The sequence below is a fragment of the Abrus precatorius genome, unplaced genomic scaffold (assembly GCF_003935025.1).
Source record: "Abrus precatorius isolate BTA unplaced genomic scaffold, Abrus_2018 Scaffold2, whole genome shotgun sequence".
Lineage (NCBI taxonomy): Eukaryota > Viridiplantae > Streptophyta > Magnoliopsida > Fabales > Fabaceae > Abrus > Abrus precatorius.
Genome location: NW_020874362.1, coordinates 38,589,669 through 38,611,341, shown reverse-complemented (window position 1 = coordinate 38,611,341; position 21,673 = coordinate 38,589,669). Strand labels below are relative to the sequence as shown.

The following is a 21,673-nucleotide window of genomic DNA, read 5'->3' as shown; positions in this document are numbered from 1 at the left end:
AACCCGGGATGTTCTTACATAAAAGAAATTTAACTTTCAATGAATTTTTTAGGTGAAATTGAATAGCATTATAACAAAAGTACTAATGCAATTAAAACCAGAAGTTAAAAAAAAAAAGTTATATTAAATAGAAAAATGTTAGAGGGGAAAATCAAAATGAACGGATGAAAATCCTAAATTTTACCGATTGGGATTATCAATGAATTGTCGTTTGTCTCTGGAATTTTGATTCATTCGACTTTCAAAGCATTCCCCTCAAATTCGAAACAGAGAAGAGCGTGTGTGAGAGAGAGAGATTGCTGCGAATTATCCAATCCGAAATGACAACTATGTCACTAGCAACTAGCATGAGGATGAGCTTCAGCCTGAGCCCTGGAAACCAAGCATTAACACGGCGTGCCTGTGTATTGGGCGAACCCCGAAACGTTGCGTTTTGGTCCCACCAACTGACAAAGAAGGAAACAATGTCTTTCTGGTCCATTTATGCTGAGCCCTCACCTTTGGAGTTTGACCTCTCTCCTCCTCCCATCGACCATGATTTGCTGGTAATATTCAATATGATATTGCTCCAGAAAACACAAGATAAGCACATGTTTTCACTCGTTGCAGGATACTGTTAGAACTGCAGGCGCTGACGTTTCTCGGGAAGGAATCATTCTGACATTTCATAATGATGATGAAGCACTTGATGCTGTTCACAATGGGGTTGCCGTATGTTTGCCTGTTTTTACATTACTATTTTGCTTTATTTAGTTTACTCAATTTAATTCTCTGTCACATCCTTTGGCGTAGGTTGTGGACCTTTCACACTTTGGTCGGATAAGAGGTATTTGCTTTTTCTATGCTATTGTCTCCCCATGTAAGAATGATAGCTTTTCGAAATTGATATGGATTAGCTCATAGTAAATTTTAAGATGGGAAAGCATGAGCTACTCATTTGGTTCGTTTTTTTTACTGAGCAGATGTACCATATATGTTTGTGTATTTTGTGATTTTAAAATTCACTAGTTACTGCCTTGGTGTGTGCTTGTGCTATAGTAGAAGGTGGTTAAATAATTCCAATGCTCATTAAACATTTCATACACGTTGTGTGCTTTACTTTGTGTGTTACACTGTTACAACAGCCGATTCTTATTCAAATAAAACACAAGTTCATTTTGCCAAATTTTTATCACTTGCTAGCGATTAGCAGCGGCTGTAGTTTTGATCCTTTTATTTTTCTCTTATGATCAGTATGGTAATTATTTAGTTACCTGTTAATCAAGTGAGCACTGGGTTATTATTATGGTTTGTTAGAGATATTAAATCAATCATTGGGCCTCCATTTAAATTTAGTAGCTTAAGCTATTGGAAGAATTGGTCCTTAACATGGTACCACAGTCTCCAAGAGACGTTGAATTTTAGCACAAGATAGGGTGGGTTTGTACATTGTCCACGCTTTAAGCCCAATGAGCTCTCATGTGAATGGGCACGTTAGAGATATATATCCAATCATAATCCTTAACCTTACTGCTTAAGCTACTTAGAGAGTTGGTCTTTGCCATGGTTTGATGTTTTCTTAATTTTTAATTAAAAAAAAAATTGGTTCATCTATAATGAAGTTAGTGGAGAAGATCGCATTCAGTTCCTTCACAACCAGAGTACTGCAAACTTTGAATGTCTTCGTGAAGGACAGGTATGTGTTGGAAGAACATTATTATTGTTTTACTGCATTAGTATTTTTTGCAGGTTCTTGTCAATTTATTTTTATATTTCATATTATAATACAGGATTAAGTAATAGGATCTCTAACTGAAATCCCTAGGGATGTGACACTGTTTTTGTAACACCAACAGCTCGAACAATAGATATTGCTCATGCATGGGTCATGGTAATTTTATTTCTTCATCCTTCTCACAAAATTCGTTTGCTGTTGTCTTTTTTACAATTTAATAATAACTTAATTTTGTTTTAGCTGACCACTTTCTCTTGTTTCTTTGACAGAAAAGTGCAATAACATTAGTGGTCTCACCAGAAACTTGTAGAACCATTACTGAAATGCTGAACAAGTAGGTAGCTTGTTTGTTGTAATGTAAGAATTTACCCACAAAGGTTAAACTAATAAAATGATAAAGAGAGAAAAAAAATAGTTGCCTTTCCTGATGAATATTATCAAATGCATAAACTAAATATTTTGCGTGTAATAATTTTCAGGTACATATTCTTTGCTGATAAGGTAGAGATTCGAGACATCACTAAGCAAACCAGCTTTTTTGTTTTGGTGGGACCCAAAAGTGGCCAAGTAAGAGTCATACTATACCTACTATACCTATTTAATGTTGAGAAAGACACAACTGGTAATTTTCATTATAATGAAATGAACAGCTGATGGAGAACCTGAACCTTGGTGGTCTTGTTGGAAAACCATATGGCACACATCAACATTTTAACGTAAGCTTTACCGAACTGATTATTTTTTGTGAAGTACATGACTAATTAGTAGTTGTCAATTATATTACCAGTATCTCACTACAAGATATAACTGGGTCATGTATATTTGATGATGAATGCATAGTTATATCTGCCTTTACCTGTCTAATTTTGTCAAAAACACCTTACATGCTCATTGATGTCATATGCGCTGGTTTTTTAGCTTCATGTATTTGATCCTTCTAGATAACTTTCTTACTGAGAGAAATGCATATCTTGGTTGTTTACCTTTTCAGTAACTTTGAATAACAAATTATGACTTTTGTTTTGGCACCTAGTTCCATTGTTGCATCTTTTACATAACTTCCAAATTTATATTGAATTAAATTTACCTTAATTAGTAAAGTTTCAAGCTTCAATAGCAATATCAAATGTTAGTATGCCCTTTTTTTAATTGTTTTTCCCTTTGTTGAAAAGCTTATAAACCTACCTAATCTGTAATTTTCTTGTAAGGAAATTTCTCAAATATGTTTTTAATTTGTAGGTTGAAAAGCAGCCTGTAACTATAGGGGTGGGAAATCTCATTTCTGAAGATGGGTTTTCATTATTGATGTCTCCAATGGCTGCTCCATCTGTCTGGAAAGCTATGCTTGCACAAGGGGCTATCCCAATGGGTTCTAATTCGTGGAATAAATTACGGGTTATTCGAGGTGCTAAATTGCTTAGATTACATGCATATTTCTCTATCTATATCTTGTGCTTGTTTCCTTTTATTTTTGTAAGGATATATACCATTTGTGTATACCAATTATTTAGTGTTTTTATGTATTTGATAGAAACTGGATTGGACTAAAAGGAAATAAGGTATGTATGCTATATTATTTAATTGCAGAAACCAATAACAGTTTGATATCAGTAGCTGGAAGATGGAATTTACGATGAAAAATGCAGAGATAACCTAAGAACCCAGGACACTCAAGAGGCTCAGTTTTCTCCCACCGACCTTTTTATCCACTCATTTCGTGCCCCCTATTTTCCTTCTTTTATATTAACTGAATTCCCTTTCAAATCCCTTGACTTCCATACTTTACAGTTTGTCACCTTAGTCATTCCCATTCTGTTATGGCACTGGAGCCCCTGATCCACTACATCCCACCCCCTTCATAGCAGCATGTACCTTAGCATCAGAGGGTCTATATCATATCGGTGTTAATGACATCTAATTAATATGTAATTAGTTATTTTATGTATTTGATTAGTGCCATATGTATATAGTTTCATTCACTATGATTCTTTTGTCTGCTTTTGATCATAACTTGACTTCTCAGGAAGGCCTGCTCCTGGAATGGAGCTCACAAAAGAATTCAATGTCCTGGAGGCCTGTCTGTGGAACTCAGTTTCTCTAAATAAAGGTGTGTACACTGCTTATTTGTCATTACATATCTGCATAAAATATTGAGACTTGCCTGATAGTTAGTCTAATTCTGATCTTCTCAGGTTGTTACAAAGGACAAGAGACTATATCGAGGCTCATAACATATGATGGAGTCAAACAGAGGTTATGGGGATTTCGTCTTTCTGCAGCTGCAGAACCTGGCAGCATTATTACAGTTGATGGGAAAAAGGTACTACATAAAATTTTCTTATGAAGGATGTTCACTATTCTATTTTTTGTTTTCAAACCTTATCGCTTCTTTGGTTAAAAAGAAGATGGATGTTTGCACATCGTAATTCCCAGTTGAAATTGAAGATGACAAATACTGGGTGAAAACTCAACATTTTTTTTTGGAGAAACCGTCTTGTCAAAGATATGGATAACTACTTACATAATTTTGGCTGTGTCAATAGCATTAGTGCTTGTGATGTTGGCTTCATTCTGTAATCCTAATTTACCCCTAGAATGGGGTGGACGAAAATTGATGGATTTTTGTGAATGGTGCAGGTTGGAAAGTTGACTAGTTATGCATCTGGAAGGAAACAAACTGAACACTTTGGATTAGGCTACATCAAGAGGCAATCTGCTTTGGAAGGAGACACTGTAATTGTTGGAGACAACATCATTGGAACAGTGGTGGAAGTACCTTTTCTTTCTCATCAGCGCCCACCATCTAGTAGTTCAACCTCTTGAATTCTTTGGGCATGTTATTGTGCTTAGTGTGGTGGTGATTATTAATGTTGTCTGATAGAAGTGAAAAATGTGTGCATAATACTAGTAAATTTTAAATTGTATTATCATGTTGGGTAGTAGTAGCCTTCTATCATTTTTGTCCAAATTAGTGTATCTTCACACAACCATGATTAATAGAACCAATCTTGGATAAGATTGGCAGCTTCTTCATGTTCATTTCTTGGTGTTCACCTCTTGTTCCACTTATTGTTAAGAGTTCTGCATGCTTGACCTTGAGTAACCTTGTCGTAGCAAGGGCATATATTCTTGAAAGAACAAGTCTTTTTTCCCCACCTATCAGGACTTGGAATGAAGTAGCTTGAGTCCATTCATCATAGGAGTCTCAATAGTCATTTACCAATTGTCATGTCTAAATAAACCAAAGGTGTTTCTTCTCATTAATTAAGAATTCCAGATCTCGTTTTAAAGAAGCTGTAATGTTCTCATCAATTAGATATTTCTTTAACCTTTTTTAATTTATATAATTTTGTAAAAAAATAAGAAAGGCATATGTTATTAAATAAAGATATACTATATTATTTTTTATATAAATTGGAAGTTTATTTGGGAAAATAGAAAGATTATCAATTTTTTTTTTTTAAAATCTCATAGAATATGAATTTTACCCTTATTATTTTAACCTAGCTTCTATAGGTCATTTCGGTTTGGTTCCTTTGATTCAGGTCGTTGCTCAATTGGTGACATTTTGGTTAGATTATTGTCTCCTCCCTTCATAATTTTTTTTCTCCATTGCTTTAGGGCATCGCCATTTTGTTGCTGGTACAGGTAGATCTGACTTTATTAAGATTTTCTGGTTTCTCTCTTTAAAAGGGTTGCTGAGTTGATAGGGAGACCCAATTTTATTATGAAGTCAAATTCGTATTTACTTTGGCGTGTTGGAATAATAAAGTCTAGGAAGAAGTTCTGATCTGTGATGGAAGACCAAGACCCAGGGATATTCTAGAGAAATTATATGCAGACTCAGCAACGAGACAACAACTTTACTCGGTCATTGTTTTGAAGTTATTGTTTAAATGGACAATCAGTACCGTTATTCGTTTTTCAATCAATGGGTTCCTTTCAATGACCTCAATCAATTCTACTGCAGCCTATACGGGTTAAGCAAATAGAGATAGCTAATATACTCCCACGTAAGAAGTTACGTTTTTTTAAAGTATTTTAACAAATTTCAAGTACAACTTGTTGAAATATTTATTGTGAAAAATAAGCACGTTATACTTTTGAGAATAATATATCGATTTCAAAGATTTAAATTGTTTACGTATTCTTTTAAAAATTGAGTATATTACATAATAAGAGAGAAGTTTGTGTAAGTACGATATTAAGATTAATTTTAAATAAGACTAAACTGATCATATACTGTCATACTAAACGTCAAGAAAGATTTTATCTGAAACTATAAATGAATATACCAACCGTCTACGTTGTTAAATTTTTTATTCATATTTATATGTCTATATATTTACGAATGAATGAAAAGAATATAATTTGAAATTCAACTTTTGGATATGAAAGAGATTTAAAAAAAACAATGAATGATGTGATATAAAAGAAATACAAAAAAATGAATGAAAGTAAAAGTGACTGGAAAATCATAATTATAATATCTTTGAAAGTGTCTCTGTTAGTATTCTATCTACATGCTCAGTAGTTCCCCCACATTCATAAATAGATCAAAGTGTATAAACTTCTAACACATCATAAGCAGTCATAAATATGAAGTCCACATTTGTGCTTCTTCTGATGTTAGTCCTGGCTCCAAATCTATACTCAGCAGCACCCTCTCCCACCATTTCCCCTACCAACTATGCTATGTGCCCAGTGGACATGAATTATGTGCTAACAGTCCCTTGGAACTCCTCTAGTTGCCTTAACTTCCAACCCTTGCCAACCCAAAACCAAACACACAACACTCTTTGTTGCCAAGCACTGTTATCTCTCTTTGGCATAGCACTTGCAGAAAATCTCAAGAAAAACTCTCTTTTCCAACTTCCTAACATCACTACCTCTACATCTTGCCTTCAAGATTTCCAATCCAAACTCACTTCCCTTTCACTTCCCAATAACATTGTGTCCTCTTGCTTTGATCCTCTTCAATTTGTCATCACTCCCAATATCTGTGCTCATATTCAATATAAGCAAGATTGGCAAAGTAGGCTTGGTCCTACACCGCTGTTAAACACTGCATGTAAACCAGACCTTAGTGATCTTACCAATTGTGCTGCATGTGTGGATGAAGGACTCAAGGTTGTACAGATGCTGAATTCCATTGATGGTAATACTTCACATTCCAAAGGCTGCTTCTATTTCACAATAATTTATGTTGCTGGAATTGTGAATCAGCTTGGACCTGAAAGCAGAGGTGCTATGTCTTGCATTTTTGAATTGCCTATTAATTCCCAAGTGGGTTCAAGAAGAAAGAGCCATCATGCTCTTGTATACGGGTTAATTGCAGCTTTTGTTGCATTCCTAGGTATCACGTTTTCTTTGTTAGGATTTTATTTTTGGTACACCAGGTGGGTGAAAAGAAAAAATATTGAAAATTTGCCAGCCTATGCTGAACCAATGGAACAAACTTCAGGCCCAAGATTGAGACCAAACACATCAATTTGGTTCAAGTTTGAGGACCTTGAGAAGGCTACCAACAATTTTTCACCCCAGAACATCATTGGTAAAGGTGGGTTTGGGATAGTTTACAAGGGTATTCTATCTGATGGCACCATGGTTGCAGTTAAAAAAATTGAAGAATCTGATTTTCAAGGAGATGCTGAGTTCTATAGCGAGGTGGAGATTATAAGCAACTTGAAGCACCGCAATCTAGTGCCATTACGAGGGTGTTGTGTGGTTGATGAGGAGGATGAAAATCCTGATTACAGAAAAAGGTACCTTGTTCATGATTATATGCCAAATGGTAGCCTTGAAGATCATCTCTTTCCAAAATCGCTAACTTGGTCTCAAAGAAGAAGCATAATCTTGGATGTGGCAAATGCGTTGGTTTATTTGCACTTTGGAGTTAAACCTGCAATTTATCACAGAGATATCAAAGCCACCAATATACTGCTTGATGCAGATATGAGGGCAAAAGTTGCAGATTTTGGGCTAGCAAAACAAAGCAGTGAAAGTAGGTCTCAGGTAAACACTAGAGTGGCTGGAACTCGTGGATATGTAGCCCCAGAATATGCACTTTATGGTCATCTAACTGAGAAGTGTGATGTGTATAGCTTTGGTGTGGTTGTTTTGGAGATAATGTGTGGAAGAAAAGCTCTTGAGTTGTCTTCATCAGGAATACCAACTTTCTTAATCACAGATTGGGTTTGGTCATTAATGAAATCTGGAAACTTAGAAAAGGCTTTGGATTCTTCTATCATAACAGATGGAAATTCTGCTAGAAACATATTGGGAAGATATTTGGGTGTTGGAATTCTTTGTTCTCATGTAATGGTTGATTCTAGGCCAACAATTTTGGATGCTTTGAAGATGTTAGAAGGGGACATTGAGGTTCCACCAATTCCTGATAGCCCAATGACTTTTGGGCACCAAATGTTTTCCAATGCTGATTCAATGGAAAAGAATATTGAAAATCAAGATGTAAAGTATATATGAAAAAATTGATTGAGGGTCGTTACAAAAGAATTTATTGAAGTAGATTATCTATCATCATCATCATCTTGGAATACTGAACAAAATTTTCCATGCCGCTTTTTTTTTGGTTAGCTTTTCAATTCATTATTTGCAATAACTAAAATTCAATTTATATAATTGAATGTATAGAATAAAAGTGCAATGAGTAAAAAATTGGTTAAATTAAATTGTTAACATATTAATTTGTGTTTGAATTTTTACTTTAAAATACAGTTTATGAACAATAATAGCTAAAATAAGAATATTTTTAATATATTTATGTATATAAACTTTAAGTAACTCATAATAACATATTTAAAATAAAAACTATTGAGAGTATATTTTTATATGTTTATTAATTAATATGTATTATATTAATATGCATTTGAAATTCGTTATTTTAAAATATGTTTTATAAACTTATCTTTTCTAAATAATAAAATTTATACTTACATTTTCAAGTGTCAGGTTTTTTAATAATTGATTTTAATAATAATTTTTTAAAATAAATCTGTTGATATGAAAATTCATATATTTAATAGTATATATCACATTCAATAAATCTAATAAAGATATTTTATTTTATGAAATGACATTTAACTGGACATGGAGTGTTTGCCTTACAAATTTTGTTTCTTCAAGGATAAAAAAGTGTTCAGTCGTTAAATTATAATAATTAATTCTTCGTAGCATGATATATATTTTAATATAAAATATGTGATTAAAATTAATTTAATTATACATTCTAATCATATTTAAATGAACTTTATTAAACTTTTAAACAATATCATTCTAAAATATTTAGCCTTAAAAATACGTCTTTAACTTCAATTTTTTATTTCTTAAACATATTATATTTTATTGTTATTTTTATTTAATTTTTTTATATAAAATACTCTAACTATTAATATATTTATAAAAAATATTTTAAATAAAAGTAACAATAATTATTTTAAAATAACAATAAACACACATTTTAGTAGGAAAAAAAAAGCGCGAAGAAGAGTATAACTATGGGTTGGCGCCCCTGGGTCCGCAAGGGAGGACCTTGACATTCCAGAAAGCCCATTGCATAGTTGTATTTTGTGCTTAATCAATCCACTTTTTCCAACCAACCAATATGACAGTGTAGATTATGGTTGAAAATGCACCTATCAATATGCTTTCAGGCATATTATATGATAATTATGGTGCCAACTAATACATATTTACATTTATATTTTGTATTCACTTTTTGTTCATATTCTCTTTGTACCTTTCTAATCTTCTTCTATTACATCAACCACCGTATCCTTTATTTTCTACTAGAGAGTTTTCTTCATGTTTCCAAAGTCAAAACCATATTCTCGTAGCAGATTCCACGCATGCATAAATAGAAAGAAAATCTCCAACTTTAAAAGTAAAAAACATGGAGTCCATTTTTGTGCTTCTTGTGATCTTTGTTGTGGCATCAAATCCAGGCTCAGCAGCTCCCTCTCCCTTTAGCAACAATTCAACATGCCCAGTGACCATGAATTATGTGCTAACAGTACCTTGGAACCCCTCTAGCTGCCTTAACTTAAACCAAACACACACAATTCTTTGTTGCCAAACTTTGTTATCCCTCTTTGGCATAGCACTTGCAGAAAACCTCAAGAAAAACTCTCTTTTCCAACTTCCTAACATCACTACCTCCGCATCTTGCCTTCAAGATTTCCAATCCAAACTCACTTCCCTTTCACTTCCCAATAACATTGTGTCCTCTTGCTTTGATCCTCTTCAATTTGTCATCACTCCCAATATCTGTGCTCATATTCAATATAAGCAAGATTGGCAAAGTAGGCTTGGTCCTACACCGCTGTTAAACACTGCATGTAAACCAGACCTTAGTGATCTTACCAATTGTGCTGCATGTGTGGATGAAGGACTCAAGGTTGTACAGATGCTGAATTCTATTGATGGAAATACTTCACATTCTGAAAATTGCTTTTATTTCACAATACTTTATATTGCTGGAATTGTGAATGATCTTGGACCTGAAAGCAAAGGTACCATGCCTTGTATTTTTGAATTGTCAATTAGTTCTCAAGCGGGTTCGAGAAACGGCCATCGTGATCTTGTATGTGGGTTAACTGCAGCTACACTTGCATTCCTGGTTATTATTGTGTTAGGATTGTACTTTTGGTACACCTTGTGGTTGAAGAGGAAAAATGTTGAAAATTTGCTAGCCTATGCTGATCCACAGGAACGAGGGTCTAGCCTAAGATTGAGACCAAATACAGGGCTAATTTGGTTCAAGTTTGAGGACCTTGTGAAGGCCACTGACAATTTTTCAGCCGAGAACTTCATTGGCAGAGGTGGGTTTGGATCAGTTTACAAAGGCATTCTACCTGATGGCACAATGGTTGCAATTAAAGGGATTGAGGAATTTGATTCTCAAGGAGATGAGTCCTACAGTGAGGTGGAGATTGTTAGCAACTTGAAGCACCGTAATCTGGTACCATTAAGAGGGTGTTGTGTGGTTAATGATAATCTTGAAATCAGAAGGTATCTTGTTCAGGATTATATGCCAAATGGTAGCCTTGAAGACCATCTCTTTTCAACCATATTGGATGGTCAAAATATAAAGAAATCACTAAGTTGGCCTCAAAGAAGAAGCATAATCTTGGATGTGGCAAATGCGTTGCTTTATTTGCACTTTGGAGTTAAACCCGCAATTTATCACAGAGACATCAAAGCCACCAATATACTACTTGATGCAGATATGAGGGCAAAGGTTGCAGATTTTGGGCTAGCCAAGGAAAGCAGTGAAAGTAGGTCTAATCTAAACACACGAGTAGCTGGAACTCGTGGATATTTGGCTCCAGAATATGCACTTTATGGTCAGCTGACTGAGAAGAGTGATGTGTATAGCTTTGGTGTGGTAGTTTTGGAGATAATGTGTGGAAGAAAAGCTCTTGAGTTGTCTTCATCAGGAGCACCTGTTTTCTTGATCACAGATTGGGTTTGGTCACTAATGAAATCTGGAAACATAGAAGAGGCTTTGGATGCTTCTATGTTAATAGATGGAAATACTGTTAGAAACATAATGGAGAGATTTTTGCTTGTTGGAGTTCTTTGTTCTCATGTAATGGTTAGTTCAAGGCCAACAATTTTGAATGCTTTGAAGATGTTAGAAGGGGACATTGAGGTTCCACCAATTCCTGATAGGCCAGTGACTCTTGGTCACTATGTGTATTACAATGGTGATTGCTCTGGGATGAGCTCAGAATGTGGGTTCAAAAGCTTATGAGATGTTAACTGTTTTAGACTCCAATCCTTGAAGAATTTGACAAGAACACTTGGAGCACACACCATGGAGAAGCGCCTCTTGTTAGCAAAAACTCATTACAAAATAAGGAATATTCTTGTAATTTTAGACAAGAATGTCCTTACACAAATTTTGCAGGTTGTTCCACAGCAACAGAAAGTTACCAACTAATCCTTAACATATTATTATGATTGCTGCTGCTTCTTTTTTCACGATCAATTCACACTGTGTGTTCCCACAGCACTAGGGAACTTATTTGGTGTTCTTGAGCATCTCTTCCTGTTCTAGTTTTTTTATACGTAGAACAGGGAATTTATTTGTAAAAAAATATATATATATATATATATTTATCATTTCTCTCTCTTTGTATCTTTCTTGGGTTGTCTCTTTCCTAAAACTTTCGAGTCATCGAAGTGCCCAAACATTCTAAACTCTTCCTATCTCTCGCATTTTCAAATGGAACAACAATTCTGAAACCCACTTCATCAGATTGCATGGAATGGTGGAATTCAATGAGTTTTTTTAACTAGGATGTTAACTTTCGTCCATTACTCTGCTATGCGGTAGCATAAAGAGATTTGGGGTTCCATGGCAGGGTACAATTTTGGGTTTTAGTGTCTAATTAATGGGAAATTCTGGACGTTCAATTTTTTTGCAAGTTTACTCAAGCACCATCTTTTAAACAAACATTACAAATCCAAGACTCACAGCGAGTAATGTTCGAAAGACATTCTTAAAAAGGAAGTCCCATATAATATTTTCAATTTTTAATAAATTTTAGATAACAGTTAAAGATGCGTTAAAGAAGAATATATTAGAAAGTATGTTGCTTGGATTCGTTGTTATAAAGTATTTATGTTTTTCATATTTAGTTGGACGTATAGTATTTGTCATCAGGAATGCAATATTCGATTTGTTTTTGGAGTCTAATATATTTTCTTTGCTTACTGTTTCAATTTCTCTTTTCAGTGCTTTATATGTTGTTGATCTAAAGAAGTTCCAAGAGGCTGCAGCTGGAGATAATCTTAGAGTTTTCTATGAAACACTCAACAAGAATCCAAATAGTCTAAAGCTAACTTGGATCAGGTAAGAGGTTTAGTTGATCACTCCTTAAACCTTTGAAAGAATCATTACTTCAAAAAGATTAAGTTGTTTAGAAAGGTTGAATTGTTTTTTCAGTCCAAATTTGGCTTGAAAGCCCAGCACATGGTAATGATTACTGTATATTGAAACTACATAAGATGGAGGTGTAACGAACAATCTAACCATGTTACCTTAGTCAACACGTTCTTTGATACAATGTTACAAAAAAATAAGTAAGATCATAAACAAAGGCCGAAGAATGATTGTTTTAATTTGTGATGTAGATGTCTTGTCAAAGTGAATTGTTTAAGAATATGCAGCCCCTTCCCAGTCCACTAACCCAACAAATAGACATGAAAGGAAAACTGAGGGCACTTTATGGAGTGTTTTCTCTGAAACTTTATCTTTGGTGATGATTAATAGTGGCCACTGGCCAGACCCTGATTTTGAGGGTGGAAGATTCACTACACGAATCTTAGGGGATGATCAAGAACAAATGCAATCCCATATTCAATCAAAGGATTTGACTAATGAAAATTCATTGAATGAGGATTTGGATTCCAAGGTTGAGTTATGAACAAGAGACGCATGTAGTGCAAGTGCTTGACTGACATATCGCCATCTGAATTATCCAAACTCAACAATGGTGAGTGCAGTAAAAATTTGCACTTCTGCTGGCCAATTATAAAGGCTCAAAGATCTCAACAGAGGAAAATGATAGTGAATTTCATGTTAGAATTAAGTGTAAATTAATCGCACATAGAATAAAATATGAGCTAGAAAGATGAACTCATGTATTTAATGTTTTAAAGTTTTGAGGTTGTATTGTAGTATCTACTTATTGTGAGGTTTTTTACTTAGACCTCTCACACTTATATTTTAATTATTGATCACGGTAAATATACTTGTACTTGTCATCTAAACTCATTAATATTATATATTAGTCATCAATTTTTACTTTTATTTTTTTAAAAATTATTAAATTATTTATTTTAAAGTTGAGTAAATTTGATTTTTATATAACTTAATTTTGAATCATTAAATATAATTGAAATATTTATCAAAATAGATATTTATTGAAATGTGTATTTTTTATTATAAAATATAAAAAGTTAATATTGTAACAATAAACTAATAATAGTCATACACACGGTTGAAACACATTGCTTTCAATAAGTTTAAATAAATAAATAAAAGATATACATGAGAAAATAAAACTAGACTTCTTTCCTATGGACTTCAACAAAGGCAAATATGAAAGTGACAGGGTTAGTTTGCTTTTAGCATCAATATTATCATTTCTCTGCGCGTGTTAACAAAAAATTTTCAAAAGCATTTTTACAAGAAAGAAAAAAAAAAGTCAACCCTACTTTGTACTTTTCATTTCTCCTTTTCAATGTCCATTAACTTCTCCTTATGGTTCAATAGAATTTATGCAGTTTACGAAGCAAGTGTTTTTAGGACAACAAAAATTAAAATGATACAAAAAATATTTAAATAGAGAAACATACCAAAGCTTAATGATTAAAATAATACTTTTTTAAAAAATAATTATCAAAATAAAATAAAATTAAAATTTATTTTTTGTCTAGAGTTTTTTTTTGCCACTTCAGCATGTATTTCGTATATTAATCGAATGAAATTAATTTTTTTATTTTAAATTTAATCATTTCGTTTAAAAGAGGGATGAAATATACTGCATGTTGACATCTGTGAGTCAATTCGTATACATGAGAGACGAAACAATCGATATGTGTCAAGATATTAGTAATTTATCTCAATTCAAGATGAAAGCATAGGATCTAGACACGTGTTTAAATGTAATTATTTCGTCCACAAATGAGATGAAAAGGACACTCATTTTGCCTGCATTTAAGACAAAAAGCATGTCATTTGGCTTGCATTAAAGCGTGTCATTTCGACTATACTTCAGACAAAACTCTTTTTACCCACTGGTCCCTCCCTTCTGCTGCACCCTTTTATCCAGCCAAATTTTACTATATAATGTGTAAAATGTGGACATCTAAATCACCATGAAAGTGAAAGGATTCCTAAACGTTTGGAGATTGGAAAATTTTTTGAGGTTAGTAATATTTAAAACTTTTTCTAATTTTTTGTTATTAAAAAGTTTTAATTATTATAAATAGAAATTGTTAAAATTTATGAATATTTAATACCCATATTTTTGTGTATATTGAAATTAAAAATTAACATTTTAGATAATTATTAAAAATATAAAAGTTAGTAGATATTTAATATAAATTTGTTTAATTAAAAAAATAATGTTATATTTATTGTGAATATTTTATTTTATATATGTGGAATATGTATTAAAAATATTATATTTTTTATAATATAAAATGATGTAAATAATAATAATATGTTTGTGTGTTACAAATAATTTATTTATATTATTTATATAAATAAGTAAAATTGTATCGATATGTTTTTTTTTTATAAATAAGTATAATTGCAAATAATTATTGATATGTTTTTTTTTATAAATATAGGATGAATGACATTTGAAGGTAACAAAAAAATGATAAAGATAAAAAGAGGAATAAGTTATATGAATTTAAAGAAAAAGATTTATGACAAGTTGAATCTTAATAATAATTATGTTATATCTAGAATAATTTCTCGTTTTATGGTTGATTCAAGTGCTAAACAATTCATTAAATTTTTGATTTCATCATAATTAACCAATATTAATTATATTTTTTTGTTGCAATTATTTATAAACTCAAATATTTAGTACAACAATTTTAATATATATTAGTGTTGTCAATTTTAATACTTTCAATTTTAACTATAACTTTTTTTTTTGTAATTATCTAAATTTGTTCTTTAATTATAAATAAATATATCTATTTACATATTTTATTCATAATTAATATAAAAAATAGAATTTATGTTATAAGTTTTATACACTATTTTCTAATTATCATTTGTTATATAATTAATCAACCAATTTGATACAATTATTTTCTAATTTTCTATTCTAAATTTTATTTAACTATTTAATATTTTTTAAAATTATTTTTAAGTTATCTTTTAATTTACACCTCAATTTAGTAAAATAATTCTAAATGCAAGCTTAATTTTTAATATAAATATCACTATCAGTATTTAATTTTACAAATGTTGTTTATTTTTTAATTTCTATAAAATTATAAAAATTATTTTTATTATATTTTTAATCTAAATATTACTATCAGATTTTTTCTACAAGCTAAAAATGTAATAAATTTAGTTCTAAAATTTCTATTTTTAATATTAATTTTACAATTAAAATTTCTCTCTTTAATCAATTTATTTTTTTCTAAAATTTTTAATCAAAATATTACATTACAAGTTTTTTTATTTATAAAAAATATACAAAATAATTATATTGAAAATGGAAATACCTGGGTTGTAGATTTCAGGCTATGGAGATGGCGTTTTCTGGCGACTGAGAGTTTCCTGGGATAGCAGCAAGTTGTCTGGACGGCGCCGTCTCTCCGACGACCTCCTTCTACTGATCTTGTCTTTTAACAACGACTGTGTAGTATATTACTGTTCTCCCAACCTCCTCCAAATTTCAATCCAAAAATACCTTCACTGATTGCAAATCAAGCAAATCTGGACACGATTCTGCAAGGGATGACGATCCTCACTCAGAAATCAAGCTAAAAAGATCAAAAAATGATACCCAAGGTCGCTGAACGGAAAAAATGGAGGTTTCCTCGTTTGCAAATGCGGAAGGGAAGAAGGGAAGGGAGAGATGCGGTTATCGTTACTTCGCCGACACGTGACTCAATCACAATGTTTCGTCTCTAAGTAAGACGAAATCAGCTATTCATCCTAATCAAAGACGAAACATATTGATTGTGCCACATGTCTGGAGGAGGAAAAATTTAATTTAAACTTTTTGTCTGTTTCGTCTCATTCTTATATGAATTCATGCTACAAGTGTCCAGTTTTGCAGCATTTCATCCCTTTTCTAGACGAATTCAATAAATAAATAAATAAAATTTAATTTCGCCCATCTCAAATACGAAATCATAGCTGATGTGGCAAAAAAACCTCCAGATAGGGAATAAGTTTTAATTTAATTTAATTTTGATAATTATTTTTTAAAAAAGTATTATTTTAATCATTAAGCCAACATACCAACTTAAAGGAATATAATTGCATAAAAATAACTTTTTGGTTGATTATCTTAAATATTAAACATAATATAAAATTTCAAATCCTTGTATAGGTATTGTTCACGAATTTTTCGTAATTTAAAGGAAACGTGGCTTTTATGAAAAATGAGAAAAAAAAAAAAAAGAGAGTATGTTAATAGTCTCTCAAAACTCTAAGGAATGAATAATGAGTTTTGGATGTCAAAGTTATGTGTATAAATATTGATAATAAAATCATAAATGTAGAATTTGGCTAAACTTATGAATAAATTTGCAAATAATAATAATAATAATAATAATAATAATAATAATAGATAAGTATAATTTAATTTTAGTTTATAAAATAGTTTAATATATATTACTACTTAATTTTTTACTCTTATAAGTATTTATTGAAAAATGTATTTAAATTAAGCCAAAATCATATATTTTTACTCGAAAACCACGTTTGCATATAATTTTACAATAATCGGTATATGTCATAAAATTTAGATTTTTAATACTAATAAGTGATGTAAAGTGGTCACTTTAGATATTACATTTTTTTATTAAATAAAAAATATTTTTATTAATTATAAATTTTACTGATTAAAAGTAACAAAAAATATATTTCTTTCTCCATTATAATTATATTCTATTACACGAATTATGGAAAGTGACCGTTACAAGATAGGAAATACCTAATAGCAAACCTCAGGATGTCAAATAAAGAGATCATATGTAAGATCTAGACATGTCAATTGTGTGGACACCAACAAATCCATATATTAATATTGTTATAGATCATCTAAATAAAATGAACATGGTCTTAACTTTTGTGTCAAATCGACTCAATTTATACGCAGAACTAGCCACACACCTAGGACGATGATGAGTCAATATCAGAAATAAGTCACTAATATTACTCTCAACGAAGAATATATATATAAGCGAGGGATATTTTCACAGTACAGAACCAATATCCATGAATATTTGATATGGTTTCCTGCACCCTTAAAATCAGCTAAACTGTAGAAGAGAAATGTAAGTGTTGTCCTTTCATGGCAGATTGGTTTGATTTTGCACTGCTGCATTGTCCTTTCGTTAAAACTCAACCATTCAAATGGCTATTCTTAGTGTGTGCAACCATTTGTTTCACAAAAAAAAGAAGAGAAAATTGAAGTCAACCTTATCATTGAAAGTGTAAACGTCAGTAGCAAGAGCATATTGCAAACATAACAGTGACTACCCAAAAAATGAAAAATGCATGTACTGTCAGGAAAAAAATTATTAGGCTTGACTCGATTAATATAATATTTGTTTAAAAAATATTAATATGTATAACACAATAGGATACATGATATTAAGATTACCGAATTTAAGATTAGTACATATATATTTTTATAGTGAATGGGAAAAGGATAAGAAAGTGGTGTCGGCACATATTTTAACTTCAGTTTGAGTGTCATAATTGATATATATAATCATAGATTTAAAAATCAAACTGGGTGGGCTGATACCAAGTAATATAAAGTAAATAGTGTGTTGTTCTAAGAGATTTATGAAACAAAAATCAATTGATAAATTTACCATTATTATTTTTCTTGACGAAACAAAAAATTTGATTGCAATTATGAAAATTAAGTTAAATTAAGGTGAAGCAAACAAAGAATTTATAAATTAAGATCAAAAGTGGTATATAATGTGTAAAGTTGTATTATAGGAAAGGCGTTAGAGTTTGATTCTTTCTTGATATTTATTTAAGCAATAAGGTTTGCTTTAATCTATGGCTTAAAATAATAATGATGATCAAAATCATTAGTAATTGAAGCTTAATTTCTTAATGAATTAACTATTTTTTCTAATCAACGAACCTAATTTCTTGAAAACCCTTAAGTATGATAAACATTAAGTTTTAGGGTTCTTGAAATTTCAAAATTAATAATTCCTATCTCTAGATTATCACCAATGATCATATTGTCTTGCTTAAATTTAATTATAAAGAAATATAATCATTTATAAGTGACCAAATTATAAAAGCAATAAAAATAGAAACAATTTGGGCATGATGAGCTAAAAATGGACGTGGGATCTCTTTTCTTACATCAGAGATAGGAGAGGCAGCCAAGAGTTATTAAATTGGGTTTGTTCTGGGAAAATGGAATTTTAATTTATTTGAATGATGTATTTCTTTTAGCAATGTGTTACTGTTTATTTTTAATTTATTATACAATGTGCATGAAGCTAAAAATTTTCAATAGTACAATAGTTAACCTATTTTAACAGGTAAGTTAGATTTTCATTCTATTACTAAGTAATATTGATTTGGGATAATGAGATTTTCAAAAACCACCTTGCATGCCATATTCCTTTGAATTGTTATTATAAGTTATAATAATAGATAAAATTATTAGTTATCTAGTTATTGGTGTTCATTAATTTGGAGTCACTAATGCCAACATTCGTTCAATTAAGTAATTGAAGCATTATGAATTGAGAAGACATAGCAAATAAGTGAATAACATGTTAAGAAGAAAGAAAATATAAGTTGACGAATACACTCTTAGAGAGAAAGTAAAAGATTGAATTAAAATGTGACAATGAAAAAATGTCAACATCTTAATATGTTTTTTAGGTTTTATACGGCATATGAATAAAACACTCAAGCCTTTTTTTAAGCACATTTTTAAAAAAATTCAAAAAATTCCTCCTATTTTGAAAACAAAATTATATTAACCCAAAACCTTTATTTTTGCACGAAATTAACAAAATACACATATTATAAATTTTGTCTCATTAATAAAATATCTTATATTTCTTAAACAATATGCAATATTTTCTATTCTATAAATAAATTATAAATAAATCCATTATCATAAGAGAAACAAATAAATAATAAAATATATTCATTTCATATCTTCAAAATAAAAAATATGTATTAAACTTATTGTAGGAAAAAAATTAATAAAACTTAATCACATCAGTCAGTAATGATTAAATTAAGAAAATATAATTTTATTTTTATTTAATTCTTAAAAAGATATATTTAAAAAATATTTCTATTATATCTTATCAATAATTCATGTAATTAAGTTTTTTATTAAAAAAATTCCTAAAAATTTAAAATTATATTTATTATTTTAAAGAGAGTAAATTAGAATTTATTTATTATTTATTCTGTTATATTACTCTAATTTTTTAATTTCATTAACAATAGAGAAAGGGGTTTGTTAATGTTTAAAAGGGATTCTTTTTCAATTTTATGAAAAATAAGTGTATAGTTTAAGTGTAAGGGTACTCTGTTTGATTCACTTATTCTATTTTGTATAGCATTTTCTTACAACTCATTTTTCTTTACGCTTATCTTTATCACATCACCAATTTATTATATACGTATTCTTTTTCTTTTAATGGTTAAAAAAATATAAAAATTGCGAGTAAGATTAATTTTTTTATCATGAAAAATGCTAACCAGTGTCCTAGTTAAAATTTTTATTTTAAAAAAATATAATTTTAGACTTTAATGTAATTTTCAACGTATTATATATAACGTGATATTTCATAAAGAAAAATTATTTACCCAAAACATATTGTACACAAAGATCCTTTTCTCATTCAATCATTTATTTATTGGGTACGAAGAGGGTGCTTTAATTTACTGCACAGAATAAAATTTAGGTTGCTAAAGGTGATGGAATAATCTCCAATCTCCATGCTATTATGTGTAAAATACTGTCATCACACAGAACCCTATCATTCATTTCTCTTTTCAAAAAACACCAAATGGACTACGTACCACTTTTTTTAAGAATACCAAAACAAAAAGGTGCAGTGTGCTCATGTAGAAGAGGTTAAAACATTGGCTTGGAAGAAAGAGAAAATAAAAACAATTAAAAAGAAGCCAAAGGGAAGCACTTTAAATGCAACAGGGAACCAAATCAAAATAGAAGAATGAGAAGCAGAATCTTAGTCAAAGTAGTCAAACTTTTATACCGAAGCCTTGATGGAATAAACAAAGAAGAAAACCATTATGCGTAAAAAAAATCAATAGGTAGTTTTCATATCACATTTTTTTTATGCTCTATATATGATCCATAATACTATATATTCTTAAGAATCTAGTTTCTTTTTTTTATCATCATTTTCTCTCTCTCAACAATTTCTACGTTAGGAGCCCATTTCACAATAAAAAGTGAGAACAGCAGATTCCCAATCATCCTCTCCACTCTATAGGAAACAGCCATAATTGCATCCAACAGTAACTTTCACCATAAAAAGTTAGAAACCTCTAAGCAACCCACTTATTTGATTGCTGCATCTCTTTTTACTTAATCTTCCAATTATATAAACCTATCAATCTCCATCAACTTCCCTCCAACCACACTTCCTTTTTCCCCACCTATCATGATGAGTTCTTCATGCACTAACTCTTCTGTCAATGGCTTCTACAACTTCCTCACTCAAGGACTCAATGAGCTTCACCAATCCTTCCTCTCACATAACTTCATGTCAATCCAATTCATTTCTGAGGTGCTTTCATCCCTTCAATCCTTCCATTCCCACTTAACCATTTTGGTCCAAAAGCTTTGCTTGCCAATTGGAGGGAAATGGCTTGATGAATACATGGATGAAAGCTCAAGGCTTTGGGATATTTGTCATGTACTCAAATCAGCCATTTCTGGAATAGAGAACTATTCCTCAGCTGGCTCCAATATAGCTTCCTCACTAGATGGTTACCATCATTTCACTCCAGAGCTTTCACATCAGGTTGGTATATATATAGTATGCACACATCAAATTCTGTTCCAAACTTCTTGTCAGAGCTTAATGATTTACAAAACTCAAATCGAGTTTATTTAACTATTGGGTCTAAATTATAAAACATACACATATATGCAGGTTATAAGGGCCATAAATATTTGTCAAAGGGAGAGT

At 30.9% G+C, this 21,673-nt stretch overlaps 3 protein-coding genes across 4 annotated transcripts; all 3 read left to right on the top strand.

The window, feature by feature from the left end:
* The first annotated feature begins 143 nt into the window (after positions 1 to 143).
* Positions 144 to 4,750, top strand: LOC113858190 (putative transferase At1g60990, chloroplastic). Of its 2 annotated transcripts, none has more exons than XM_027490705.1 (12): positions 144 to 545; positions 610 to 711; positions 793 to 826; positions 1,602 to 1,675; positions 1,805 to 1,870; positions 1,984 to 2,048; positions 2,194 to 2,281; positions 2,365 to 2,430; positions 2,954 to 3,119; positions 3,738 to 3,821; positions 3,907 to 4,034; positions 4,352 to 4,750. In XM_027490705.1, exons 1-12 carry the CDS (start codon positions 321 to 323, stop codon positions 4,535 to 4,537), a joined length of 1,284 nt encoding a protein of 427 aa, XP_027346506.1. In that variant the 5' UTR covers positions 144 to 320; the 3' UTR covers positions 4,538 to 4,750. The 2 variants fall into 2 exon arrangements, with proteins under 2 accessions (XP_027346506.1, XP_027346505.1); XM_027490704.1 differs by having other exon boundaries at positions 793 to 859; positions 4,352 to 4,544.
* Positions 4,751 to 6,313: 1,563 nt separating this feature from the next.
* On the top strand, positions 6,314 to 8,200 carry LOC113860014 (probable receptor-like protein kinase At1g11050). The gene has a single exon (XM_027492647.1). It carries the CDS (start codon positions 6,314 to 6,316, stop codon positions 8,198 to 8,200), a length of 1,887 nt encoding a protein of 628 aa, XP_027348448.1.
* Positions 8,201 to 9,626: 1,426 nt separating this feature from the next.
* LOC113860013 (probable receptor-like protein kinase At1g11050) lies at positions 9,627 to 11,489 on the top strand. The gene has a single exon (XM_027492646.1). It carries the CDS (start codon positions 9,627 to 9,629, stop codon positions 11,487 to 11,489), a length of 1,863 nt encoding a protein of 620 aa, XP_027348447.1.
* The last annotated feature ends 10,184 nt before the right edge of the window (positions 11,490 to 21,673 follow it).